This window comes from Loxodonta africana, chromosome 8 (assembly GCF_030014295.1).
Source record: "Loxodonta africana isolate mLoxAfr1 chromosome 8, mLoxAfr1.hap2, whole genome shotgun sequence".
NCBI lineage: Eukaryota > Metazoa > Chordata > Mammalia > Proboscidea > Elephantidae > Loxodonta > Loxodonta africana.
Window position 1 is genome coordinate 63,649,269 of NC_087349.1, and position 22,124 is coordinate 63,671,392.

The 22,124-nt window shown below is 36.8% G+C and overlaps 1 protein-coding gene across 1 annotated transcript; it reads right to left on the reverse strand.

The window, feature by feature from the left end:
• Positions 1–8,794: 8,794 nt before the first annotated feature.
• On the reverse strand, positions 8,795–19,528 carry BET1 (Bet1 golgi vesicular membrane trafficking protein). Its single transcript, XM_010587259.3, has 4 exons — positions 19,353–19,528; positions 14,374–14,498; positions 11,928–11,984; positions 8,795–10,003 (listed from the first exon to the last, which is right to left on the reverse strand). The coding sequence occupies exons 1-4, from the start codon at positions 19,369–19,371 to the stop codon at positions 9,848–9,850; spliced, it is 357 nt and encodes a 118-aa protein (XP_010585561.1). The 5' UTR covers positions 19,372–19,528; the 3' UTR covers positions 8,795–9,847.
• Positions 19,529–22,124: the final 2,596 nt, after the last annotated feature.

A 22,124-nucleotide genomic window follows, 5' to 3' on the forward strand; every position in this document is an offset into this window, starting at 1 on the left:
AGGCACACGGTAAGATTTCCCTTGCCTGCTCTCTAGAAGTTGGATGATCACGAGATTTCCTTTGGCAGTGAAATGTGGGTGGAATGCCAAGTGTTACTTCTGGACACCAGCCTAAAGCACTTTGTGGCATTCTGTTTTCCTTCTGTAGTGATTATGGATGCTCAGTGATGTGGCCTCCCTCAGCCTGGGCCTTGAGGGTGACGTGAAGCAAAGCTCACCATGCAACCTGCAATGAACACATAGCAGGAATAAGAAATAAAACTTCAGAGTTTTAAGCCACTGAGAATTTTGTGTTCTTTGTTCCAGTAGCATGACCAAGTCTTTCTTGTCTGATCACATATTCTGAGTACTTTAAAAAAAAAACAAAAACAAAAACTTGCTGTTAGCTGTGTTTCCTTCAAATAATATTCCCATGATAAAAGTGATTGAGAAGAAAACATGGTAAGATGGTGCCTAGATAGTGATGTGGATAAAAGAGCTTAACTCAGAGTTAAGTAGACCTAGTTTCCCCTCTACTGCCACCTAACCATGTGAGTTTAGGTAATTCAATTCATATAATCTGTTCACGTGAGTTTTTTTTTTTTTTTTCAAATTATAAAAGATAATGTTGATCAATGTAAACCAACATTAATATTTTATTTCTTAAATATTCTTTTTTTGTTGTGTTTTAGGTGACAGTTTATGTGCAAATTTGTTTCTCATTCAAAAATTTATACACAAATTGTTTTGTGACTTTGGTTGCAATTCCTGCAGTGTCGTCAGCAATATCCTCCTTTCCCTTTACCCCATCCCAGTGTCCATTCGTCCAGGTCTCCTGTCACCTCTTCCCTTCTCGACTATGCATTTGGGCAGCGACCGCAGGTCCAAAGGATGCCCTCTGCTCCAGACACTTCTTTCTTGGTAGTATGAGGTCCCCTGTCTCCCTGCTCACTTCTTTCTTTTATATCTCAAGAGATTGCTTCAAGACACAATCCAGTCTTGTAGATTGAGTCCTGCCTTGCTAACAACTGCTGCCCATCCTCCCGCATTAACATCATCGAGGCAGGTTTTACAACATATAAGAAAATCACAGTACTGGGAATCATGGCCCAGTTAAATTTATACACACATTTTTGGGGGGATATAATTCAATCCATGACAATGTCTATGAGGTCAAGTTCACTGTGTACTAGACATAAACAAACTTGTGCTATTCCGTGAAATCTGACATTTGCTTTTGTCTAATGGAGCATTATCGGACTAATACATGATTCAATTTTTTAAGGGATAGCATTTATTCATTTAGCCAAACTCATCCCTGAATGTTCTTGGAAGAATTTTTTTTTCCTATTTGTGTCGTGCTTCACAGTATTCTGATTTGAATGTCCATCAGTCACTTACAAATACAGTCTGGGGGCTGTTCTGTAGCCCTTTATGCTAACAGATCTGTGGCAATAACATTCACAAAGGGAAAGAGTGACAGTTGATCAATACTGCATTTTGCAACTCTAACTACGGTACACTTTTTTTTTTTTAACTTCACTGAATTTATCTTTGCTACTGACAGAGCTAATTTATAGAAAAAAGTGACCTTCTCCAGTAAAGGAGGTGTCTTGTCTCAAGTAAGAATCTTCAGTTAATGTTCTCTTTTCTTGGTAGATGACATTTTTAATAGCACTGAAAAATCTGGCCTAACTGACAGCTTGCTCTTAGGCATTGTAGTATCCTGGGTGTGATGGTCAAGATTGTGTGTCAACTTGGCTGGGCCATGATTCTCAGTGTTTATATATATATATATGATCACTCCCCTGATGGGATCTGCTGTGAGTAGCCAATCAGTTAAAAGGGAGTTTCCTTGTTGGTGTGGCCTGCATCCTAATATAAGCAGATGTTCTTGCTTTCTGCTTGCTCTGGATCCTGTGACTGCCTCCTGTTCATCTGACCTCTGGTTCTGGGACTAGAGCTATCAGCTTATCTGCCAATTTTGGGATTTGTCAATCTTCACAGCCTCTGAGCAGAAGCCCTGCTCTCTGACCTGTCAATCTTGGGTTTGCCAGCCCCTGCAGCTACATGAATCAGGAGAAGACTTGTGGTCTTGCCTGCCAATCTTGGGATTTGTGAGCCTGTGAGCAAGAGCCCTGGTTTCCAACTTGCTGATCTTTGGTTCACGAGCCCCTGCAGCTATGTGAATCAAGAAAAGCCTGTATTCTGATCCATGGACTTGGGACATCCCAGCTTCCACAATCACATGAGCCCTTTCCTTGATATAAAACTCTCTATATATTTATGCACTTTACTGGTTTTGCTTCTCTAGAGAACCCAGCCTAAGACGCTGGGTTAGGTAGGAGTGCCTGGGATGACAGTGCCAGATGCACAACAGTGAGATCCTGGAGAGCAACAGGTGACATTTTGGCTACCACACTCATCCACGAGTGCCAGTTGAAGCCTATGGACCACTCCATATTAGGCATTTTTCCAAGTTCAGCTTATAAACATTCTCATTTACAGACTGAAGTTTAACAGACCATTTTAAATAGTAATAAATGTACTTTTTGTGCTTTTTTAAATGATGTAGTTATCCTCCATTTTGTGATATAATGTAATCACCTCCATGATATGATCTGATGTGATCAGTCAATCAGTTGTGAGTTTCCTCAGGAGTGTGACCTGCATCCAATATATATGGACATTCTGGCAAATCTTGCTGTCTTTTGTTCACTCTGGATTCTACATCCAGCTCATCATCATCTGACCTCTTGTTCTGGGACTTGAGCCAGTTGCCAGCTGTAATGCCTGCCAATCTTGGGATTTGTCAGTCTCCACAGCCCGTGAGCCAGCAGCCTGGCATCTTACTTGCCGATCTTGGATTCACCAGCCTGCACAATCCATGAAACAAAAGCCTGCCATCTGACCTGCCAACCTTGGGTTTGTTAGTCCCTGTAGCTATGTGAATCAGGAAAAGCCTGATGCCTGACCCACAGACTTGGGACTTGCCAGCCTCTACAACCGCATTAGCCATTTCCTTGAGATAAATCTTTCTCTTTCTATAAGCTTCATTGGTTTTGCTTCTCTAGAAAAACCAGCCTAAGACAGTATCTTATAAATCAAGCCACAAATTTTTATTAAGGGCCTTCTATGATCTCAGCACTGGAATTTTAGTGAGAGATGATTAAAAAAAAAAAGATATGTTCCTTACTAGAAAAGACAAAACCAACATAAATTCATTCACCAAATTCTTATTAGTCACCTACTATTGTGTGAAGTGCTCTAAGGAAAACATAGGTGTTTAACAGGAAGTCCCTGCTCTTACAGAGTGTATAATATATTAGAAGCAGTGAAACATCTGTATAATAGCTATCACTTAAAATATCTACTCCTAAGAAAGAGTGGTCCATTTTATTTTAACCTGTTTCAACAACAGCCATACATCTTTCATAAAAAAAAAAAAAATAGGAAACTGAAAATGATTGAACTGGAATGTGTTTTTCCCATAAAACCAAGTTGCATTCTTAACTTGACTATTTTTATGGACCATGATAACAATCTGTCCCCAAAAGGGTGACTTATTTTGGAATCGACTTGACTTCTCGTTTATTTGGCCTATCACCACATCTTGGAATTTTTTATTTTGAAATTAACCTCAGCATCTCTTCTTTTCCATCTTATGCTCAGAAGCTCACTTCCAGCCTCTTGATGAACTCTTGTGGTCTTCAATTCATTTTGCACAAAATGGGCTTACAAAAACAAAGTTCATTATGTACTATGCTTTCTTAAAAAATGCTTCAGTGACTTTCCATGACCAGTTAAATAAAAAGCAGACAAAGTTTACATAGTTAAATAAAGTTAGGTCCTCTAACTGGTATGTGTATTAGATTGGAATCAATTCTAGATCTGATCACTTTCTATTTGGCACTCAAGTTATTTAACTACCTTGAGCTTCTGTTTCTTCCACTGTAAAATACTACAGATAGATAAGATAAATTAGAATTTAATAAAAGATAATTATTTAGAAATTTAAAACTTACATATATTTTCTTTTATATTAACCCATTGCTGTCGAGTTGATTCTGACTCACAGTGACCTATAGGACAGAGTAGAACTGCCCCACACAGTTTCCAAGGGGCACCTGGTGGATTTAAGCTGCCAATCTTTTGGTTAGCAGCTGTAGCTCTTAACCACTACGCCAGCAGAATTTCCTTCTTTTATACTACTGTTGTGTAAAAGAGGACTTCAAAAATTTTGTGTAGTAATTTTACCTTTTGTCCTAAATAGTTATATTTAGGAAAACAGCAAAAATGATGTGGGAAAAAAAAAAAAAAAAAGATCCTCTAGTCAAAACTAAACTCAGAGGAAAATTGAAAGTCTTACACATTTTTGTTTTTAAAAAAATAAACTCTACATTCAACAAGAACTTAGGCAAACATCAAGAAAAAATGTTTTAAGGAAAAAAGGAAGAAAATAAAGATAAAGGCAGATGCTAGTGAATCAGGAAACAGAAAACAAACAAATAATTAACCCAAATGCTGACTAAGGTAAGTAAGGAAGGAGTGGTGGGAAGATGTGAGGTATTAAAGAGATGTGTTAGCAAAATCTAACCAAGAGGGGAAAAAAGATCAAATGACAATGACAAAGTTATAAATAATAAAGGAAATATAAAAATAAATATAAAAAGGAAAGTATTTAGAAACCATGAAAGACATTATAAAGGTTATGACAAAATTACTTCATTTATAAAAGACTCCAAATCCAGATGATTCACTTAGCGAGTTCTTGTAATCTCTGAAGTATATTCATATGCTTTGTAAATTGCTCAAACATTCCAATAACAACTAACATTTAACAATTACAATATTTTTTGCATTATTTGACTGCTGTCTCTCCTTAACGGCAGGGATTGAGTTTGTGTATGAGTGTGTGCATACATGTACACATCAAAATATCGTAATCTTAGAGCATAATATGCTAGTGAAACTGTAACCCATTGCCAAGTCCGTTCTGACTCATAGCAACCCTATTGCACAAGGTAGAACTGCTCCATAGGGTTTCCAAGGAGCGGCTGGTGCATTCGATCTGCCAACCTTTTGGTTAGCAGCCAAAGCTCTTAACCACTTCTTTCCTGAATAAATTAATAAAAAATATTTAATTTTTGATAGCTGAAATTTTCTTTTCTATGAATACCTTTTATGTCTTTTATTAGGAATTCATATCTCTTAAAAATATAGGAAAAAATCGGGTATGTAGGGTATGTGGTGTCAGATACCTTACAGGCAATTTTTGAAGATATAAGTGTTTCTAGGAAGTTCCTCATTAGTGAGGAAGAAATGGGTCTCAAATACCAGATGTTATAGCTCCAGAAGAAATGTATAACAGCTCTAGGTAAGTACTAGAACAAAAATATAGCAGTAATGAGTAAATGAGTAAATACTCATGGTTATATGGCTATATGAAAATATAACCTGTTCTGAGTTTACCTGGCATAGGTCAGTACCAGCAGAAATTGTTTAATGAGAAATTAACTTCCTGAAAATATATGTCACTGCTTTACCAGGAACAAAAGGAATAAAGCAACACTCACATATTTAATTAAAAGGCAAACTACTTAACATATAGTATTTTTTTACTGCCTGACTGCCTGCCATGAGGATTCTACTTCCTCCTAAAAAAATGACTACAATTTAGGTCAAAGACTATGGACGTGCAAAAGTGGTTGAAGGCTAGCTTACTCCTTTCCTTTCCTTCCTTCGCTCTTTCCCTTCTTCCCTCCCTCCTTCCTTGCTTCCTTCCTTCCCCATCCCTCTTTCCTTACTTCTTCCTTCCCCTCTCACCCTCCTTCCTTCCCCCCTGACCCACCTTCCTTCCTTCCTTCCTTCTTTTCCCTTCCGTCTTTCCTTCGTTCCTAACTTCTTTCCCTTTCCTCCTTCCTTCCCCTCCCCCTCCACCCTCCTTTCTTCTTTATATTTTCTCAGGCACACATGTTTAAATCATATTAAACCTAATTACACGAGAACTTCCTGGTGCTTTATTCTATAATACATGAAGGTACAAAGAACTTAATTATGTTAAAATCATAGCAGCCTTGCATATTTGAAAATTAGAATGCAGTTGTTTCATGAAGTAGTTTTGTAGTTTGTAATTAAAATAATAAACTTTTAGAAGTTTGGAAAGAGAACTCTGAACAATTACCCTGAAGGCGGTTTGCTAGCCATGCCCAAAAGCTATATTCAGACACACCAAGTATAAAATAGGAGCCCTTGCGGCGCAACAGTTAAGCTCTTGTCTGCTAATTGTAAACATTGGCGGTTCAAACCCAGCCAGCGGCTTCTCAATCCACCACCATGAAGATTACAACCTAGAAACCCTATGAGGCAGTTCTATTCTGTCACGTGGGGTCGCCAGGAGTCAGAATCGACTTGAAGGCCCGTAACAAGTATAAAACAGGAGGTGAATTAACTTCAACAACAAAACAGTGCAATTTGCTTTAACTTGTCTGTGAAGAATTTCACAGCAGGGGCCTGGCATTGCCATTCGCCCTATGTGGTTCTGGCTGTGAGTGCAATTTTTTGTGCTTTTCTAGTTTTCTGCTAGAGTGATAAATATACTGTGTCATCAGTGCTCAGCTTGCACTGTGGCAAATTTGTTTTTACTGTTTTTGTGGCAATTTTGAAGCAGCATGTAATCAATAAAAAGAATGTTTTCTGTATCCCCATTGATCTCACTTAAAAAGCTGTGTGAATTCTAGAAACTATTTTAGAAATAGCTTAAAAAGTAAAAATACACTATCAAGTCATGAAAACTAAATGCAGATAAAGTAAAGACAGAGCTTATGGGAGCTGACTAGCATACCTTATCTAGAAATTTGTTTTTGAGCAATAGATAATAAATAATCCATTAATTATTAGAGAAATTTTAATTAAATAGTCTTACTTTAATAAGTCATCATATTTGTTCTCTTTGCGATTTTTTGGGGGGGAGAAGAAAACAAACTCAACTTGCTTTTCAAAAGTAACTTAAATAATTTTAATATACAAATGTAAAATAAAAATTTTAAAACATTTTAGAGAAACTAATCCTTCCATCTGTCTAAAAGATGAGTAAAGCATTTCATTCCAGTAACTGCTGAAATACAATACAGGTTATCTCACAGTAACACTTATGTTTCAGTTTCCTTGAGAGCTTATTTTATATTCTTTAGAATCAATGGATTATTAAATAATGCAGAAAACCTAGTAAATTACCAGCTTCTAGTTCTAATTATTTATTAATGAGATAAAGTTGAGGAGAAAGGAATAAGAATGCTCTTAAAATATAAACTGATGACCTGACAAAGTTTTTCATTATTCATTAAAGTTTTATCTGGATTTTGTGTTCATTTATGGTTTTTCTGCTCATTTCGAAATTCATCACAGCAATCAGAGAAGCCATAAATACTAATACAACCAGACTTAGCTGTCTGCTCTCACGTGAGTTACACTAGGATTGCAGATTTTTCAACATTAAGATTGTACAACACTGACTCTTGTTGAAGTTAGCAAAGTTGAATCATTAAGCATTTTCTTCTGAAGTGCCAAAGACTTTGTAGAAGAGTTATATCGCAGTGGACAATGTGGTTATATTTTGCATTATCCTTTAGCTATTAAAGTCATAAATAATTAAGCTATATGAATTTCAGAGTCTCCATAGAATATGGACATTTTTTCTTATTAAAGATATTTTGTGTGTATTTCTATCTTGCTGTTCACTGTTTTAAGAAGGAAAGAGTTTTCTAAGTATCTGGACTTGGCAGTTTGCAAGTCTCTTAAATTTGTATGACAGTCCTTCAAAACTAAAAAAAAACCTACAGCCGTTGAATTGATTTTGACTCATAGTGACCCTACAGAACAGAGTAGAACTGCCCCATAGGGTTTCCAAGGAGCAGCTGGTGGATTTGAACTGCTGACCTTTTGGTTAGCAGCCATAGCTCCTAACCACTCCACCACTAGGGCTCCTGCAAAGGCTTATGAAAAATTCTTCTGGAAAAGCACACAGGTCTTGCCCAGTCAGCTGTATTTCAGGGCTAAGACACCAGCTGTATCAACACATAACAGAATGAACCTTGCATTCTTGCTTGAACATTTACATGGATGGAAAAGCATGGAGAAAACCAGAACAGTAATATGCACCCACTTTCTTTGCATATGATTCATATACAGTGTTCGAACTACCAGAAGATGGTAGGTCAATAAATGTAGCTAGAGGAGGGAGAAAAAGTTGACATTTGCAAAATGTAAAAGTGATCTTCTAAGAGTACACTGTCATTGAAAAAATTATTCTCAAGCTAATTTCTCAATTTAACTTCATGTTGCCTGAATTTTTTTCCTAAGATCTAAGAGATTCTTATCGGAGAAACAAATAACTTCTGTATCTTTTAAAAGAATATTTATCATCAATATAGCCAATGGTATACTGGAGCTAGCTCATATCAGCTTATGAGAGCCAACTCTGCACATATTTTCCCAATTCCGTGTTCAATGATGTCATACTGGTAGCTGGAAATCCACAACGGTGGGAGTATTTAAACCACATTAATCAGAAGATGCTACAAATCTGAGTTTTTTCCCTCCAGAGTCAGTTCACTACCATACCACTGAATAAAAACATATAATGAAATGAGGAGTTTGCTTAGAGTCAAAATCCAGCACTCTTATTAGGGAAAGATTTTGGAGGTTTTTTTCCCTCCAGAGATTATAAAAGATATTACAATATTTTTAAAAAGTATGCTTAATTTTATCAGAAAGAGTAAGAGACTTAAATAAAAGAAGCAACCTAGTCCATCAATCTATTTCATTAAAAATTTTATTTTTGGAGCTTATAAATGGATAACTTCCAAAATAGTAGCAATACAGAGTATCTAGCAATATTTTAACATTTCTTTCTACTCCACAAACCACCTGTGTGTTTTGTTTTCCATAAACAAATACAGTGGCTTAAAGCAACAATGCTCTTAACTCCAAGATCTGTGCCTGGGTATTTTCACTACATATTTTGAGCATATAATAAAGCAGAAACAATTAATTATTCTGAATACTTTATTTCCATTCAGAGATTAGCAATTGCTTAGCTTCACATTATTTTGTTGCAAATGATAACCAAATAGGCCACCTAATAGCTAAAGTCATAAAACTATTATAAATCAAGTCACTGGAATTTATAAAGTTAATATAAAACAATACCTATACTGGGACACATTTGTATTGAGTCTTACTAGAAATAATGCCACAATAACAAGCTTTATTAAAGAATGAGCTCCTTGGGCAATAAGGGAAGTGGAGCTACATCATCAAAATTATAATAAGGGTTGTAGGTAAGAAGACATCCACCTACAATTTTAACTAAATAAAGGAGGAAAGGGGAGTACACCATCACAGCTGGTGATACTTCAGGGAAATATATTGACCACGCTATCACCAATTTGTTCACCATCTTCGGAGCTCAGCATCAGGTTCTCCAGACATTCTGTTACTGTCCCACTATATTCTGTACATGGAACCCAAGCCTACATTTATGGTAACAACATAATATTACATTGCTATTTAATGTGACAGTTAGACAAAGAATAGAAAAAAAACTATTAGGGTCAAACCAGCTACAGGCCATCTCGACACCCCTGAAAATAGGGGCAAAAATGAGTCATTAAGAAATGGTATTCAAAGAACACTGTATTATCTAATGTGATTTATGAAACAAGTGGGGAACCCTGAACTCAGTAACCGTCCATGGGAAAAGTCGTAATATTTGAAAATTTGAAATGTCTTGATGCTGATTTTTACCAAAGCGCTACTCCATTAAGCCATTAAGTTGGAACAAATTCCAAACTCACACTTACGTCTATCACCTGAGTTTAATAATCCAATAAATGACAAAAAAGACAAAGAGTGAAAACAGCATCATATAGCACAGCAGCTTAGTTTGGCTCCCTCTGGATAAAATCTTCAGTTTCCCCATAGTTTTACCTAGAAATCCAGTTGTAGAATCAAACTCTGAATCCTACAAGGGGAAAGTAAAATATAACACTTAGATTCTAATATTCTACACACATATGCTCGAAGACTCTCGGGATGTTCAAATAATTGAATACACTCTGTTACTGAGGTACTTTTAATGACAATTTTGGTGTTTAATCCATTCAGGAGCTTGTTTATAACTTTGAGTAATCAAATCAGCCTGACTATTCCATGCAAAATACAGCAATTCTCTCAATGAATAATAAGTCTTCCATTATCTCATAATGTTTTTTTCAGCTGCACAGAGTAATTAAAAAACCCAAACCATGTAGGTCTTATTCCAATTATGTGGATTAAAAAACATCAATAATAAAGTAGTTTTTCCACTATCATACAGGCTTTTCCTTGCTTTTTATTCTGGCTTGGCTCTACAATGTCAAACGGTTGGTTGCTTTCTAATATTTCATCCAAAATTTAATACGGTTAGCAGTTTAATGTACCTTTACTTTTAAAATACTTCTGTTTAAATAGCTGACTTTTAAGAACTATTAAAAACAAAAAACCAAACCTATTGCTGTTGAGGCGATTCTGACTCATAGCTACCTATAGGACAGAGTAGAACTGCCCCACAGGGTTTCCAAGGAGCAGATGGTGAATTCCAACTGCTGACCTTTCGGTTAGCAGCCAAGTTCTTAACCACTGTGCCACCAGGGCTCTTTAAGTACTGTAAACAAAAACCCTTAAGTACTGTAGTATCTGCTAAAAGCTGGAGAACTTCATGTAGAGGTGGTGCAACATGTGGTAAGGACCATAAATATGAACGGGGCAAATCTGTCAGATTAAAATACAGCTGGAAGAGTCCTTAAAATGACAGGCTAGGTATGGATAAAAGAGATCTTGAGTAAAAGCCCCAGCAGAATAGCAGCCTTGCTTAGCTCAGGCTCTGTGTAGCTCATGTGCTTTGGATGGATGGTTCTTCATCAGAGTTATGTATCAAAATCACCCAGGATGCTTTTTTTTTTTTCTCAAAATACATATGCCTATTTCCCTTTCCCTGAAATTCTGAGCCAGTATAGCTAGAATGGCCCAGGCATAAATATTTTCAATAAGTTCCCCAGGTGATTCTAATACACAATATTGTTTTTGGCAGGGGGGGGATGGGGAGCAGTACCTTTTTGAACAGTACAATTTTAAAGGCACATGGAGAAACTAGAGATGGTCCTAAGAAGTTTGACATCAAAATCAACATAAAAGAACGGAATGTGGCTCTAACAAGGAAAGATGAAGGATCAGGGGTGTGATTATGTTCAAATCTGTGAGGGATTTGTTCAGAAGTGATTTTTAGGAGATCAAGCAAAAAAAGTACACGAGTTTACAGTAAGTAAAATACATTTGGTTGAAATACATCTGATTATTTGATCAATAAGTTACTACAAGTCTTTTATCTATTGAACTCTCTAAGAACATGCAAAATAATCATTTGACCTGAGTCCTCAACAGTGTTTCTCAACCCAAGACTAAAGACATATTGGCTTCCTCCTCATCCTCCCACCTATATATTTTGGGAAAGGTGAAAAATGCAAAAATATGGCAAAAATAAACCTTATGGTTATTCCACACTGATTAGATATAAATGGATGGGAATCCAGGACATACTATCTCTAGATATCCTTTCAACATCATTTTTCTCTAATTCTAATTAGGGTGGCCATAAATATTTGAGCCCAGTAAGACAGAGTACAAAATTCTCAATTTAGTAGTTTATTTTCAGAAGCATTCCAGTATTTCTACTAGAAAAAATACTGGAATAGTTTTATGTGATATCAACGAAGCTTTTAATGACCAGCTATGAACTTCAGATCTATTTCAAAATGGATAAAAGTTAAAATGATACTGTTCCTGATTAAGAGACTAAATCTGAGACTATTGCCTCAAATTTCTTAAAGTTAAAATCAAAACACACTTACCATTTCAGCTAATAATTTATTTTGATTTTTAACTTCATGGCCTATTTCTATGGAAAGCTATAAAGAGAAAAGAATATACCTTGTTACTGATATAAAGGCATTTAAATGTTACAAAGCAAAAATAATGCCATTCTAAGCATATGCATCTTCACAAATGAAACTGATATTCTAGAAAAATAAAATGTACTCTCTTCTTCTGATACATTTTCCACTGACTTTAAAGGCAAATAAATTTAGAATATCTATTCCTTCCTAGCTGTGGACATCTCTCTGCTCTTTATTCTGATTTTATCTTAATATTTAATTCAGTCTTTCAATTTTGGCATATATATACTTTCCTCTGGTTCTCTTATCCTGGTTCTCATATCCTTGAATACTCTTTTCTCTCTTTAGTTATTTTGTTCATGCAAAAGCATTTCTCTGTATTTTTCCTTTTACATTTTGAAAGATATAAATGCATCCATATGAGCAATTCAAACCCCCAGGGAAAAGTATTTACTATTTTCCTAATGAAATGTGATATTACTTTATCATATATGCCTAAATTGATTGTTTCCTTAGATTTCAAAGGTGATACTTTCTTCTTTAAAACATGGTAATAAATTTTCTAAAAATTTACAAGTTAGTGTTATCCATAGGCTGAAGCTATGTTATTCAAAACAAAACCAATCTAATACTTCACATGACAGATTCACCCAAGGTTTCACTTCTAAGATACTTGAATAAGTACAATTGACTATTGAAAATTTTGGCAAATAACTGCAAATGTTCTCAGAGGCTACTTTTAAACTTAATTTGTATAGAAAGCATACAGGATAATATTGACACAAAATCATAGTATAATTCTACAAACCAGAGTATGAGCTTTTCCAGAAACTTAACAATTCAAATAAAATAAAGTAACTATACAGCTAGATAGCACATATCATCCAAGGACTTCACACTGTCATTCAAGACAAGCAAAGAAATTTTGAGGAGGTCACATCTTTCTTCTGACAAGAAGCCTAAATTGTCAACGTTTGAATTAAAAAAAAAAAGAATAAAGCATTTAAACCTTAAGTTTCTTCAAATGTTATGCTTTCTGAAGTATCAACATTATCCAGTATTGCTTAGGTCATGGATCATCTCCTTATGATTTAATACAACTGTGGAAACAACACTGTTTCAGAATGTAATAGTCTTTTGGTTGAATACAACTCTATTTTCCAAAGGCTACAGTGAAACATCAATTAAGTTTTGACAGTGTGAGCTTCTACTGAATGCCCTATTAAGGCTATGCCACGTTTAACATAATGTAGAAGCAATCAAAAAAACTGTTAAAACAATCTTTTCGTAATTCTTTTATTCAATACATATTTACTAAATCAGTAACACTGATAAGAAATTTATGCTAGTGTAGAATATAAAAATGAGTACAATAGAAAACTCTACAATCTGGTAAATTTCTTTTAAATATAAATAATTCCTATGCAATAAGTGCCATGGCAATGATACAAATGGGCTTATGTTCATAATGGAAAAAGTGATTTTTAGACATGGTTTTCAGATAAAGCTTAAAGGAGGAAGGAGGTGCAATGAAGCCAGGCCTTTTAGGATGGGCAAGATTTCACCCCATGTAAGCAAGGAGAGGATGCTTATCGCTAAGGGTATGGTCAAATATATGGGTAGGAAAGTGATACAGGCGCGTAGGGCACACAGAGTACTCCAATTTATCTGAGAGAATGACATACACGTTCCGAAAGCACGGGAGATAAGGTCTGAAGAGCTGAGGCCAACCTCTGAAGAAACTGTCAGGTCAAACTCCAGAGTGTGAACTTTATTAGATCATGAGAGAACACTGAAGACTTTTGGGAGTAGAGTAATGCAATTTAAATGATACTCTAAAAAGATTACTGTTGTGACTGTATGTAGCTCATTTCCAAATATGCAAACAACTAGGAACAGATAGGTTAAGGGGCTCTCCCAACAGCCGACTTAAGAAAGTCAGGGAATAACAGTAGAAATAGAAAAGCAGAATAAAGACAAATATTGCAAAGAATGAATCACAAGACGGTGAGTTGAGGTACAAAGGTAGAAACACAAAAGACTCAGGTTTGTAGTTTAGGAGAACTGAAAGAAGAAATGTCAGGAGGAGCACTGCTTGCAGGTGGAAGTTAGACAGCTCTGTTTTAGACCTTATTGCGCTCAACATAAACAGTATTTTAGATTTAACCACAAAATATAGCTGGTATTTAAAAAAAAAAAAAAAACAAATGTATCTTTTGGCCACATTTTTTAACCGTCAACTTAAATCACATTCTAAAGTTTGAGTATACTTTGACCTTATTGAACCACAGTATTTGGGTAAATTAATTACTTAGTATGATGACTATGTAATCATGTACTTTATAAGATTATATATGTGTACACATATATGTTTATAAATGTGTTGTTGTTGTATACTTACAGATTTTATAGCAGTTACTTTGCTTCTCAGACTTTCAGTGAGTCTCTCATTTTCTTCTTCACAGGCACTATATCCACTATTAGCATAGCCATAGTTCCCATAATTTCCAGGAGGTACTCCTTCACCTGCAAGGTTTAGATTTAGGAATGTAGTTTTAGCAGAAACAGAAGGCACTTTTGAAACCTTGATAGAAAAGAACCAAAAAAGACCCCTGGAGGGCGTTGCAGACCATATATGCTTATAATATTCATACTTCATGTTAAAAATTAATAGCCAGACAGAGATCAGAACAATTTTTTTCCACTACCTTCTCTTAATCAAAGAATATTGTTAATTTAAATATACATTAATTAATTGCCTACCGATTCCCCCCAAGAGACTAAAATAAGCACTGATATCTATACAAGGATAGCCAGAAAACATTCCCTGCTCAATGGAAGCATATATTCTAATACAAAATCTAAAAAGGCTAACATCAACCACCCATTAAAGAAGCCTGACTGTGAAAGGAGGGGGAGAAAGAGGATAATATAATGAGAGGGAACTCTGAGCAAAAGGAAGGTCCATTACCCGCACCTCTTTCTCCTAAATATAGGGACAGTTGAGTGGGGAAGAGCCAAAGGGAGGAAAACAAACAAGAAAAATAAAAAGTTGAAGCTCTAGAAGAGGGATAAAATAACTTGTGGGGACTGTTAGCTGAGAAGTAGGAGAGGGATTCATTCATTCTTCAACAAATATTTGAGTGCCTACTATATGCCAGATCCATTGTTCTACATGCTACTTTTATGGAGCTTATCTTCTAAGGGATGACATTTAGAATGCGGTAACCACCACCCTGCTAATATAGTACTTCATAGTCATCAGGCAATCAAACAACAGGTGGAGTGAGCATTTAATAGTGAATATATAAATAAATTGGTTGGGGGACTGAGGGAAGAAAGAATAGCTGAGGGTTTATTTAACCACAAAAACGTTTCAGTCTTTTAACAATCGATGCCGTCGACTTTCTTAGTAAAGGAAGAGAAAGGATAATCTGCTAAAGTGGTGATCCTTTGGAATAAACAATAAGGAGAATGCTGGAGGAAGGTGAACAGGGTTACACAGGATTACCAGGGAAATTAGACAAACCTAGCGGATGGAATTCATTGTAATGGTTTCAATCCTCTTGGAAACGTAACTTTTCTACAGAAGGGTTCATCAGCCTAGGTTAGCAGATAAGAAGCTGGATGGTTGGACTGATCTAGAGTTGGAAGTTTACAATGTAGGAGCTACAGAACAACACAGCCCCCAATCTTTTTGAGATTGCTTGCAAAACGAATGGTTGAAGATGTGGATTGTGGGGACAAGATTAGACAGGGATTCAAGCAGATCTGACAGTGGACTGAGCATGTGGGGGTAAGGATGATATAGAAACAATATGTCTCAGTGAACTCAAACAGCAGGTAAAGTGACAGCAAGAAGTGCAAGGACAGGAGTCCTGGGTAGCTGGTAGCTGAAGGATGGTTGAGGTGTGAACAGTAAGCTCTTTTAAGGCACAGCACAAATTCACTTTCTCTAGAAAGCAAAGCTGACTACTCCCTCCTCCGACTTCTTACATTTCTGGCTGTGTATAACACTTACTATACACCCTAGACTGCACTATGAGGGTAGAAGTCTGTTTCATTCATTGGTGTACATCCCCCTCAAGACTCCCTACACACTCTTCAAGACACTCAAATATGGACACACTCAATAAATACATGTAAATGAATTAATTAATGAATAGAATCTGAAATCACTATTATTCAACTTTTCCTGTGCATGCCTTTCTCAACAATAGAATCATATGCTTCTCTGACGGTGTTTCATGCTTCTCCTATGTTCGCCATGTAGGAGGCACCTATGCAACCTCCACCACAAAAATCACAGCAAAATGTTGAACAAGTGCGTTCCAAACAGAGGAGTACTGTTGCATTACCTCTACTGCTGACACACCGAGCCAGAAAGCCTTCCACACCACATGTTACTACACAATTTTGGAACTCGAGTGACCGGGCATAATTCTTTTCCCCATTCAGTAATTAAAACTCATTTTAAAAAACGTATTCTCCATCAATCAATGATATTTTGTATGAACTCTACATTAGTAAGAACCAATATCCTTAAAGAAACGGACAACGTCTTCTACTTGCTTTATGTGACTAAGATTTTGAATATATAGCATTTGCCCAAAAGGAATTACAGACTGTTTGTACTTAATCATTTAGTAACTTCGCCACAGAATTTGTTTCATAAAATAATGGTGACTTGCTTTATTTTCTTTGTTTTGCTCTTTTAACCTAACTTAATTCTAACTTTAGAGGTCTTCCATACTGTTCCATTTATTCAAAGCAGACATTCTCCTTTTATTTAGGGCCCAGAAATCTTTAAATGCACATTTCTCCTATTAAAGAGTTATCTTTCCTCACACCATCATCCACCCCTAAAATAAAGAAAATCAAATAAAATGAGGAGCTGCTTTTCCAAACTTAACCACCCTACTTTTTGTGTAAATTACTGCTTTGAAAAACTGTACAAAAGCCAGAAAGTGCCAAAGGTAATCCTTAGCCTTTGTTAATTTAGATAAATGCTACCCCTTTTAGGAAGTTTCTATCAATAACTGAGCCAAAATCATTTAGATATTCATGTGAGATCTGGCAGCTTCTGCACACAAATATCTACAGGTTCATTATTTATCCCTAAGTTTGAAATTCCAGATTGATATGCAGTAATACCTTAAAAAGCAAGTAGTGTATATTAAAAGAAAAAAAAAAAAAAACCCTTTTCGTAACAAAGTAAATTTTATCAATTCACTTAAGTAATCACCAATGACCTTTTATCTCTGCTTCAGTGGTTCTCAATCCTGGCTGATGCTCAAAACCAGCAGAGAAAGAGCATTAAAACAAAATACTCTATGGCTAGACATTCTAATTTACTTTGGTTTGGGTTGGGGTCCAGGTAGCAACACTTTAAAAGCTCCCTAGGTGATTCTAACATACAGTCAGGGTGGAGTACCACTTCTTTAGTCCCTTTCCTGCAATGTAATATGGCACACTACTGCAAAATACATCCAAAGGGGCCCTGAGACGAAGTCCAAACTTCTTGGTCTGGCACTTGAAGATCTCCACAGTGCAGTTCCATCCCCCCTATTTCAACGAAACTAGCTTAATTATAATCCCTTAAACATCTCATTCACATTCTAATGGACTCAAGGATACAAATGATGAAGATAAGTTATAGTATAAAGTGGTAGCTATGTATGTGGTCAAATACTATATTAAGTTCTACAGATGGTGGATGTCTCAGGGATTTCAGAGATTACTGTGTACTTTGTGGAGACTTAAGAACTTGAACTAATCTTGAATAACAGAGAAAAAACGGTAAGTTCCAGATGAGAGCATGACGAGTGGGAGAAAAAAAAAAATGTACGGTTGCTGATAATTGGTGTTGAGTTGGTGCAGACTCACGCCGATCCTCTGTCAGTGCCAACTCAACAGCAATTATCAACAGCCCTATACTTTTTTTTTTTTTTTTTGGCTTACGCTCTCATCTGGAACTTCACCTTTCCTAACCTACATTATTCAAGGATTAGTTCAAGTTCCTAAATCTCCACAAAATACACAGTAATCACTGAAATCCTCGAGACATTCACCATCTGTAGAACTTCATACAGTATTTGACCATATACGTAGTTGCCACCTTGCACTATAATTTATCTTTGTACCTAGTCCTATTCCCCAGGTAGACTGCAAGCTTGGGGGAGGGAGCACAAATAGGGCCACAGCGACTATATACCTAGGATACTTAAAAGAAAAAAAAAGATACTTAGGGTCTCTCAAATACACAATAAATGTCTGTTGCTGTTGTTGATGAAAAAAAAACATTTGGGCACACAAAACTAATCTTGCTCATAATTAGTTCTTTTTTTCCTTTTCAATTTACCTGGCCAACTTTCTGTTATCCAAATATTCATAAAAATTACATAAAAAACTGTGTCTCATGCTAAATTTTATAAATCAACATACAAGTTTAAAGTTACTGGCAACTTTTATTTAAGTGACTGACACATTTTTAGAAAACTTTTTTTTTCTTTTTCCTGTGTTATATAGTGCCTGAGAAAGGCAACATTATCTTTTGAAAAAATACTTCATAGATTTTCCACTATATTGCACACTAATTTTGCAGATTTTTTATATTCTTACTGTTTTTGGTATTGTCACTTTATGGAAAGCTTTATAACCAGAAAATGCTGTTCTAATAGCGTGTATTATAAAATATAAAGAACCACTAAAAATCAACATTCATAACTTATTTCTGCTGCTTGGTGTACCTTCATAAGCCAAAAGATCAAAAACAAATGTTAATTCGCCAAGGCTTACCACACTCCAATGACTTATGAGTGTAACAAGGTTCAGACAAGAAGTGCCCCGGGTAAAATCACCTTTGACCCCGATGTTACATACCAGGGCCTTTAACAGTAATGACACGTACATTTTACCTTTGTAACTCATTGTTATCAGGCTAACATGATCCTTATTAGCGTGCTTTGCATGCACACCTCACTTTTCAAACTTCGTTTCTTCTGAAGAAAATAAGATTAAGGGGCAGTAGAAAAAGAGAAAACAGACAGCCTTTGCGAAACTCAGTAATCACGCTCTGCAACTAGACTAAAGAAACTTAACAACCGAGTTGGTGTCTGTATATACCCCCCCCCCCCCCAGTCCTCAAGCACTCTCTCTAACCTACCATCCAAACTGGGTCTGACCTAAACTTAAGGAAATCCCTATGATCTGGGGCAAATGTTTCCACCTGGCACTGTGTCCCAAGATGCCCTGCCTACATCTCGCTTTCTGGCCCATATGCTAGTGCCAGAAGACCGGTCCGATTTCCTCCCACGCCCCCGCGCCCATCGCGGCCGGTTCTAGGGCCCCCAGAACTTCCAACTTTATCCCTCCTCTTACCCAGGCCTGCACGCCTCATCCTGCCAGAGAAGGGCAGGAAAAGGCGGGAAGAGGGTAGGAAGGAAGGGGCGAAGGAATCACCGGACCGCGTCTTCAGCACCAAAGTCCGGCAGAACACTAACTTCTCCCAAAGCGCCACGACACCAGTGAAGTCCAAACACCGCGCTGGCTGATGGCGTCACCCGGGCACTTATTGGTGCCCGTGAGGCTTCTTGAATAGCATTCTGGGAAATGTAGTTCGTCGCCTCCATAAGAGGCGTACCGTGGGCATGGTATGGCAGTCCCACTCCACAAGCCCAGGAATCTTCGGGAAAAGGGGCGAGCGTCCTAGGGAGTAAGACTCAGAGTCTCGAGTGCTGCGCTCCCAGCCTTTTGGACCTTGTTTTTAGTGTATTCGACCCCGACTTTAACATACACATCTGTTTTTACCTGACCGCGAGAGGATAGTTGACACCTTAACTATTTCAGCCTCTTCATCTCACATCCAGAATCAATTCAGGGCAAAAAGGGCAAGTCAGTGAAAACTTTGTTCAAGTTTCTCATATTACAAACAAGTCATTTGAGGCTCACAGAAGGGAAGGAAGAGGGTAACCTATTTACGCCGGGTCACTCACTAAAATAGAAAGAACCTAGCTCCTTGGAGTAGGTCCTACTCGAATAGTGGCAGATAAGTCTCTACCTTAAAGCCTTTTTTGTAAAATACCCACCAGAGCAACTTTTAGTGAGTTATTAACCTGGTCCAAACCAAACCCATTGCCCTCGAGTAGATTCCGACTCATAGCGACCCTATAGGACATAGTAGAATGGCCCCTTAGAGTTTCCAAGGAGCACCTGGTGGATTCAAACTGCTAACCTTTTGGTTAGCAGCTGTAGCACTTAACCACTAAATTCAATAGTGTTTTGATGGAAAAACAGTTTTCATAAGAGGAAATCAAACCACAATTCTCTAAAAGCAATGGAATTAAATGAAGATTGCACCAGGGACAATTATTATTGCAAATAAACACCAAAGGTTCAATAAGAAAAATGATGGCAAGGCTCCTCTTTTTTATTTAAAATCTGTGACATTCTATAATCATAACATGTCAGAATGAAACTACTAGGACAGAAATAACAAGAATGTTGACACAATGTGAAGAATGTAACCAATGTCACTGATCATTATGTCTAGAAACTGGAATGGGAGCAGGTTTTGCTGTGTCTATTTTCACCAAAAATTAAGTTTAAAAAAATGTCAGAAAAATTATCTTGCTTAAGGAAGTCTTACTCATATAAGTATAAAAGTCATTGTTACTTAAAAAAAAAATTTGATGTCATGTTTACCAAAACAGACCATTTAAATTATGTAAAGCTTACTTACCCTTTTGTAAGCTACTTTCCATTCTAAAAATGTATGGATATAAGAATAAAATGTAGCAAAAGGAAAAAAAAAAGTATATCAATTATATAACTCCAAGTAAAAGGCAACAACAGTAAATACCATTACATACACAATCATGCAATAACAGTAATAACAATAATTTATGAGTGGATACATAGGTAGATACGTAAGCTGAACAGATGTAGGATGGCATATGGGAGTACACCCATATATAGGTTTGGGAAAGATATTTCTACAAACACATTTGTATGTGCTGCAAATGTATCCATGTATATAGTAGAACACACAGGGGGCACACTTATGAAAACTTCCAGCTGTAACCAAATGCCTCAAGGGAAAGAGGCACTGGGCTTGAGGGCTTAGGGCCATAGTCTTGGGGAACATCTAGGTCAATTGGCATAACATAGTCCATAAACATAATGTTGTTCTATATCCTCGTTTTGTGAGTAGTGACTACGGTCTTAAAAGCTTCTAGCAGCCATTAATATACAACTATTGGTCTTTTTCCATCTGTAGCAAAGAAGAGTAAGAAAAGCAAAGCCTTAAGGAAACAATTAGTCCAAAGGCCTAATGGAGCACAGGAACCACAGCCTCCACTAGCCCAAGACTAGAAGAACTAGATGGTGCCCAGCTACCAATGCTGACTGCTCTGACCGGGATCACAGTAGAAGGTTCTGGACAGAGTGGGAGAAAAACATAGAACAAAATTCAGGTTCATAAAAAAGACCAGCCTTATGGGTCTGATAGAGACTGGTGGAAACCATAAGACTCTGACTCTTAGACATCCTCAAGTTCTAGAACTGAACCCGGTCCCAGAGATAACCTTTCCTTTCAGCCAAATAATAGACAGGCCTATAAAGTGAATAATAACACCGGTGAGGAACGTGCTTTCTCAGAACAATCAACCATACCAGACCTAAAGGGTAGCATTTGCCCAAAAACAAAGCTCGAAAGGCAGGAAAGTTGTGTGAATGGAAATGGGCAAATCAGGGAGGAAGTGGGTAGAGTGCCGTCACGTTGAGGGGACAGCAATAATGCCATGAAACAAAATGTGTATAAATTGTTAGATGGGAAACTAATTGGCTCTGTAAACTTTCACCAAAACTACAATAAAGTGTTCAAAAAGCAAAAAAGAATATAACTCCAGACAGGCAAAGCTGGTTCATACTGAGTTTGTGACACAAACATCCAAATAGTTGTTTATCATTACTATGAAAAACGAAACAAACAGCCAGCTGCCATGGAGTCTACTCCAACTCATGGACATCCCATGTATGCCAGAGCAGAACTGTGCTCCATTGTTGTTGGGTGCCTTTGAGTTTTTTCTGATTCATAGCAACCCCATGTGACAGAGTAGAACTACCCTATAGAATTTTCTTGGCTGTAATCTT

Excerpts from the sequence above, each read along its gene's own strand:
- BET1 (XM_010587259.3), bottom strand. Across the intron at positions 11,985-14,373 it reads AAGTAACTGCTATAAAATCT|CTTTCCATAGAAATAGGCCA; the intron begins GTAAGTATACAA and ends TTCTCTTTATAG. Across the intron at positions 10,004-11,927 it reads ATAAATTATTAGCTGAAATG|GATTCAGAGTTTGATTCTAC; the intron begins GTAAGTGTGTTT and ends TTCCCCTTGTAG.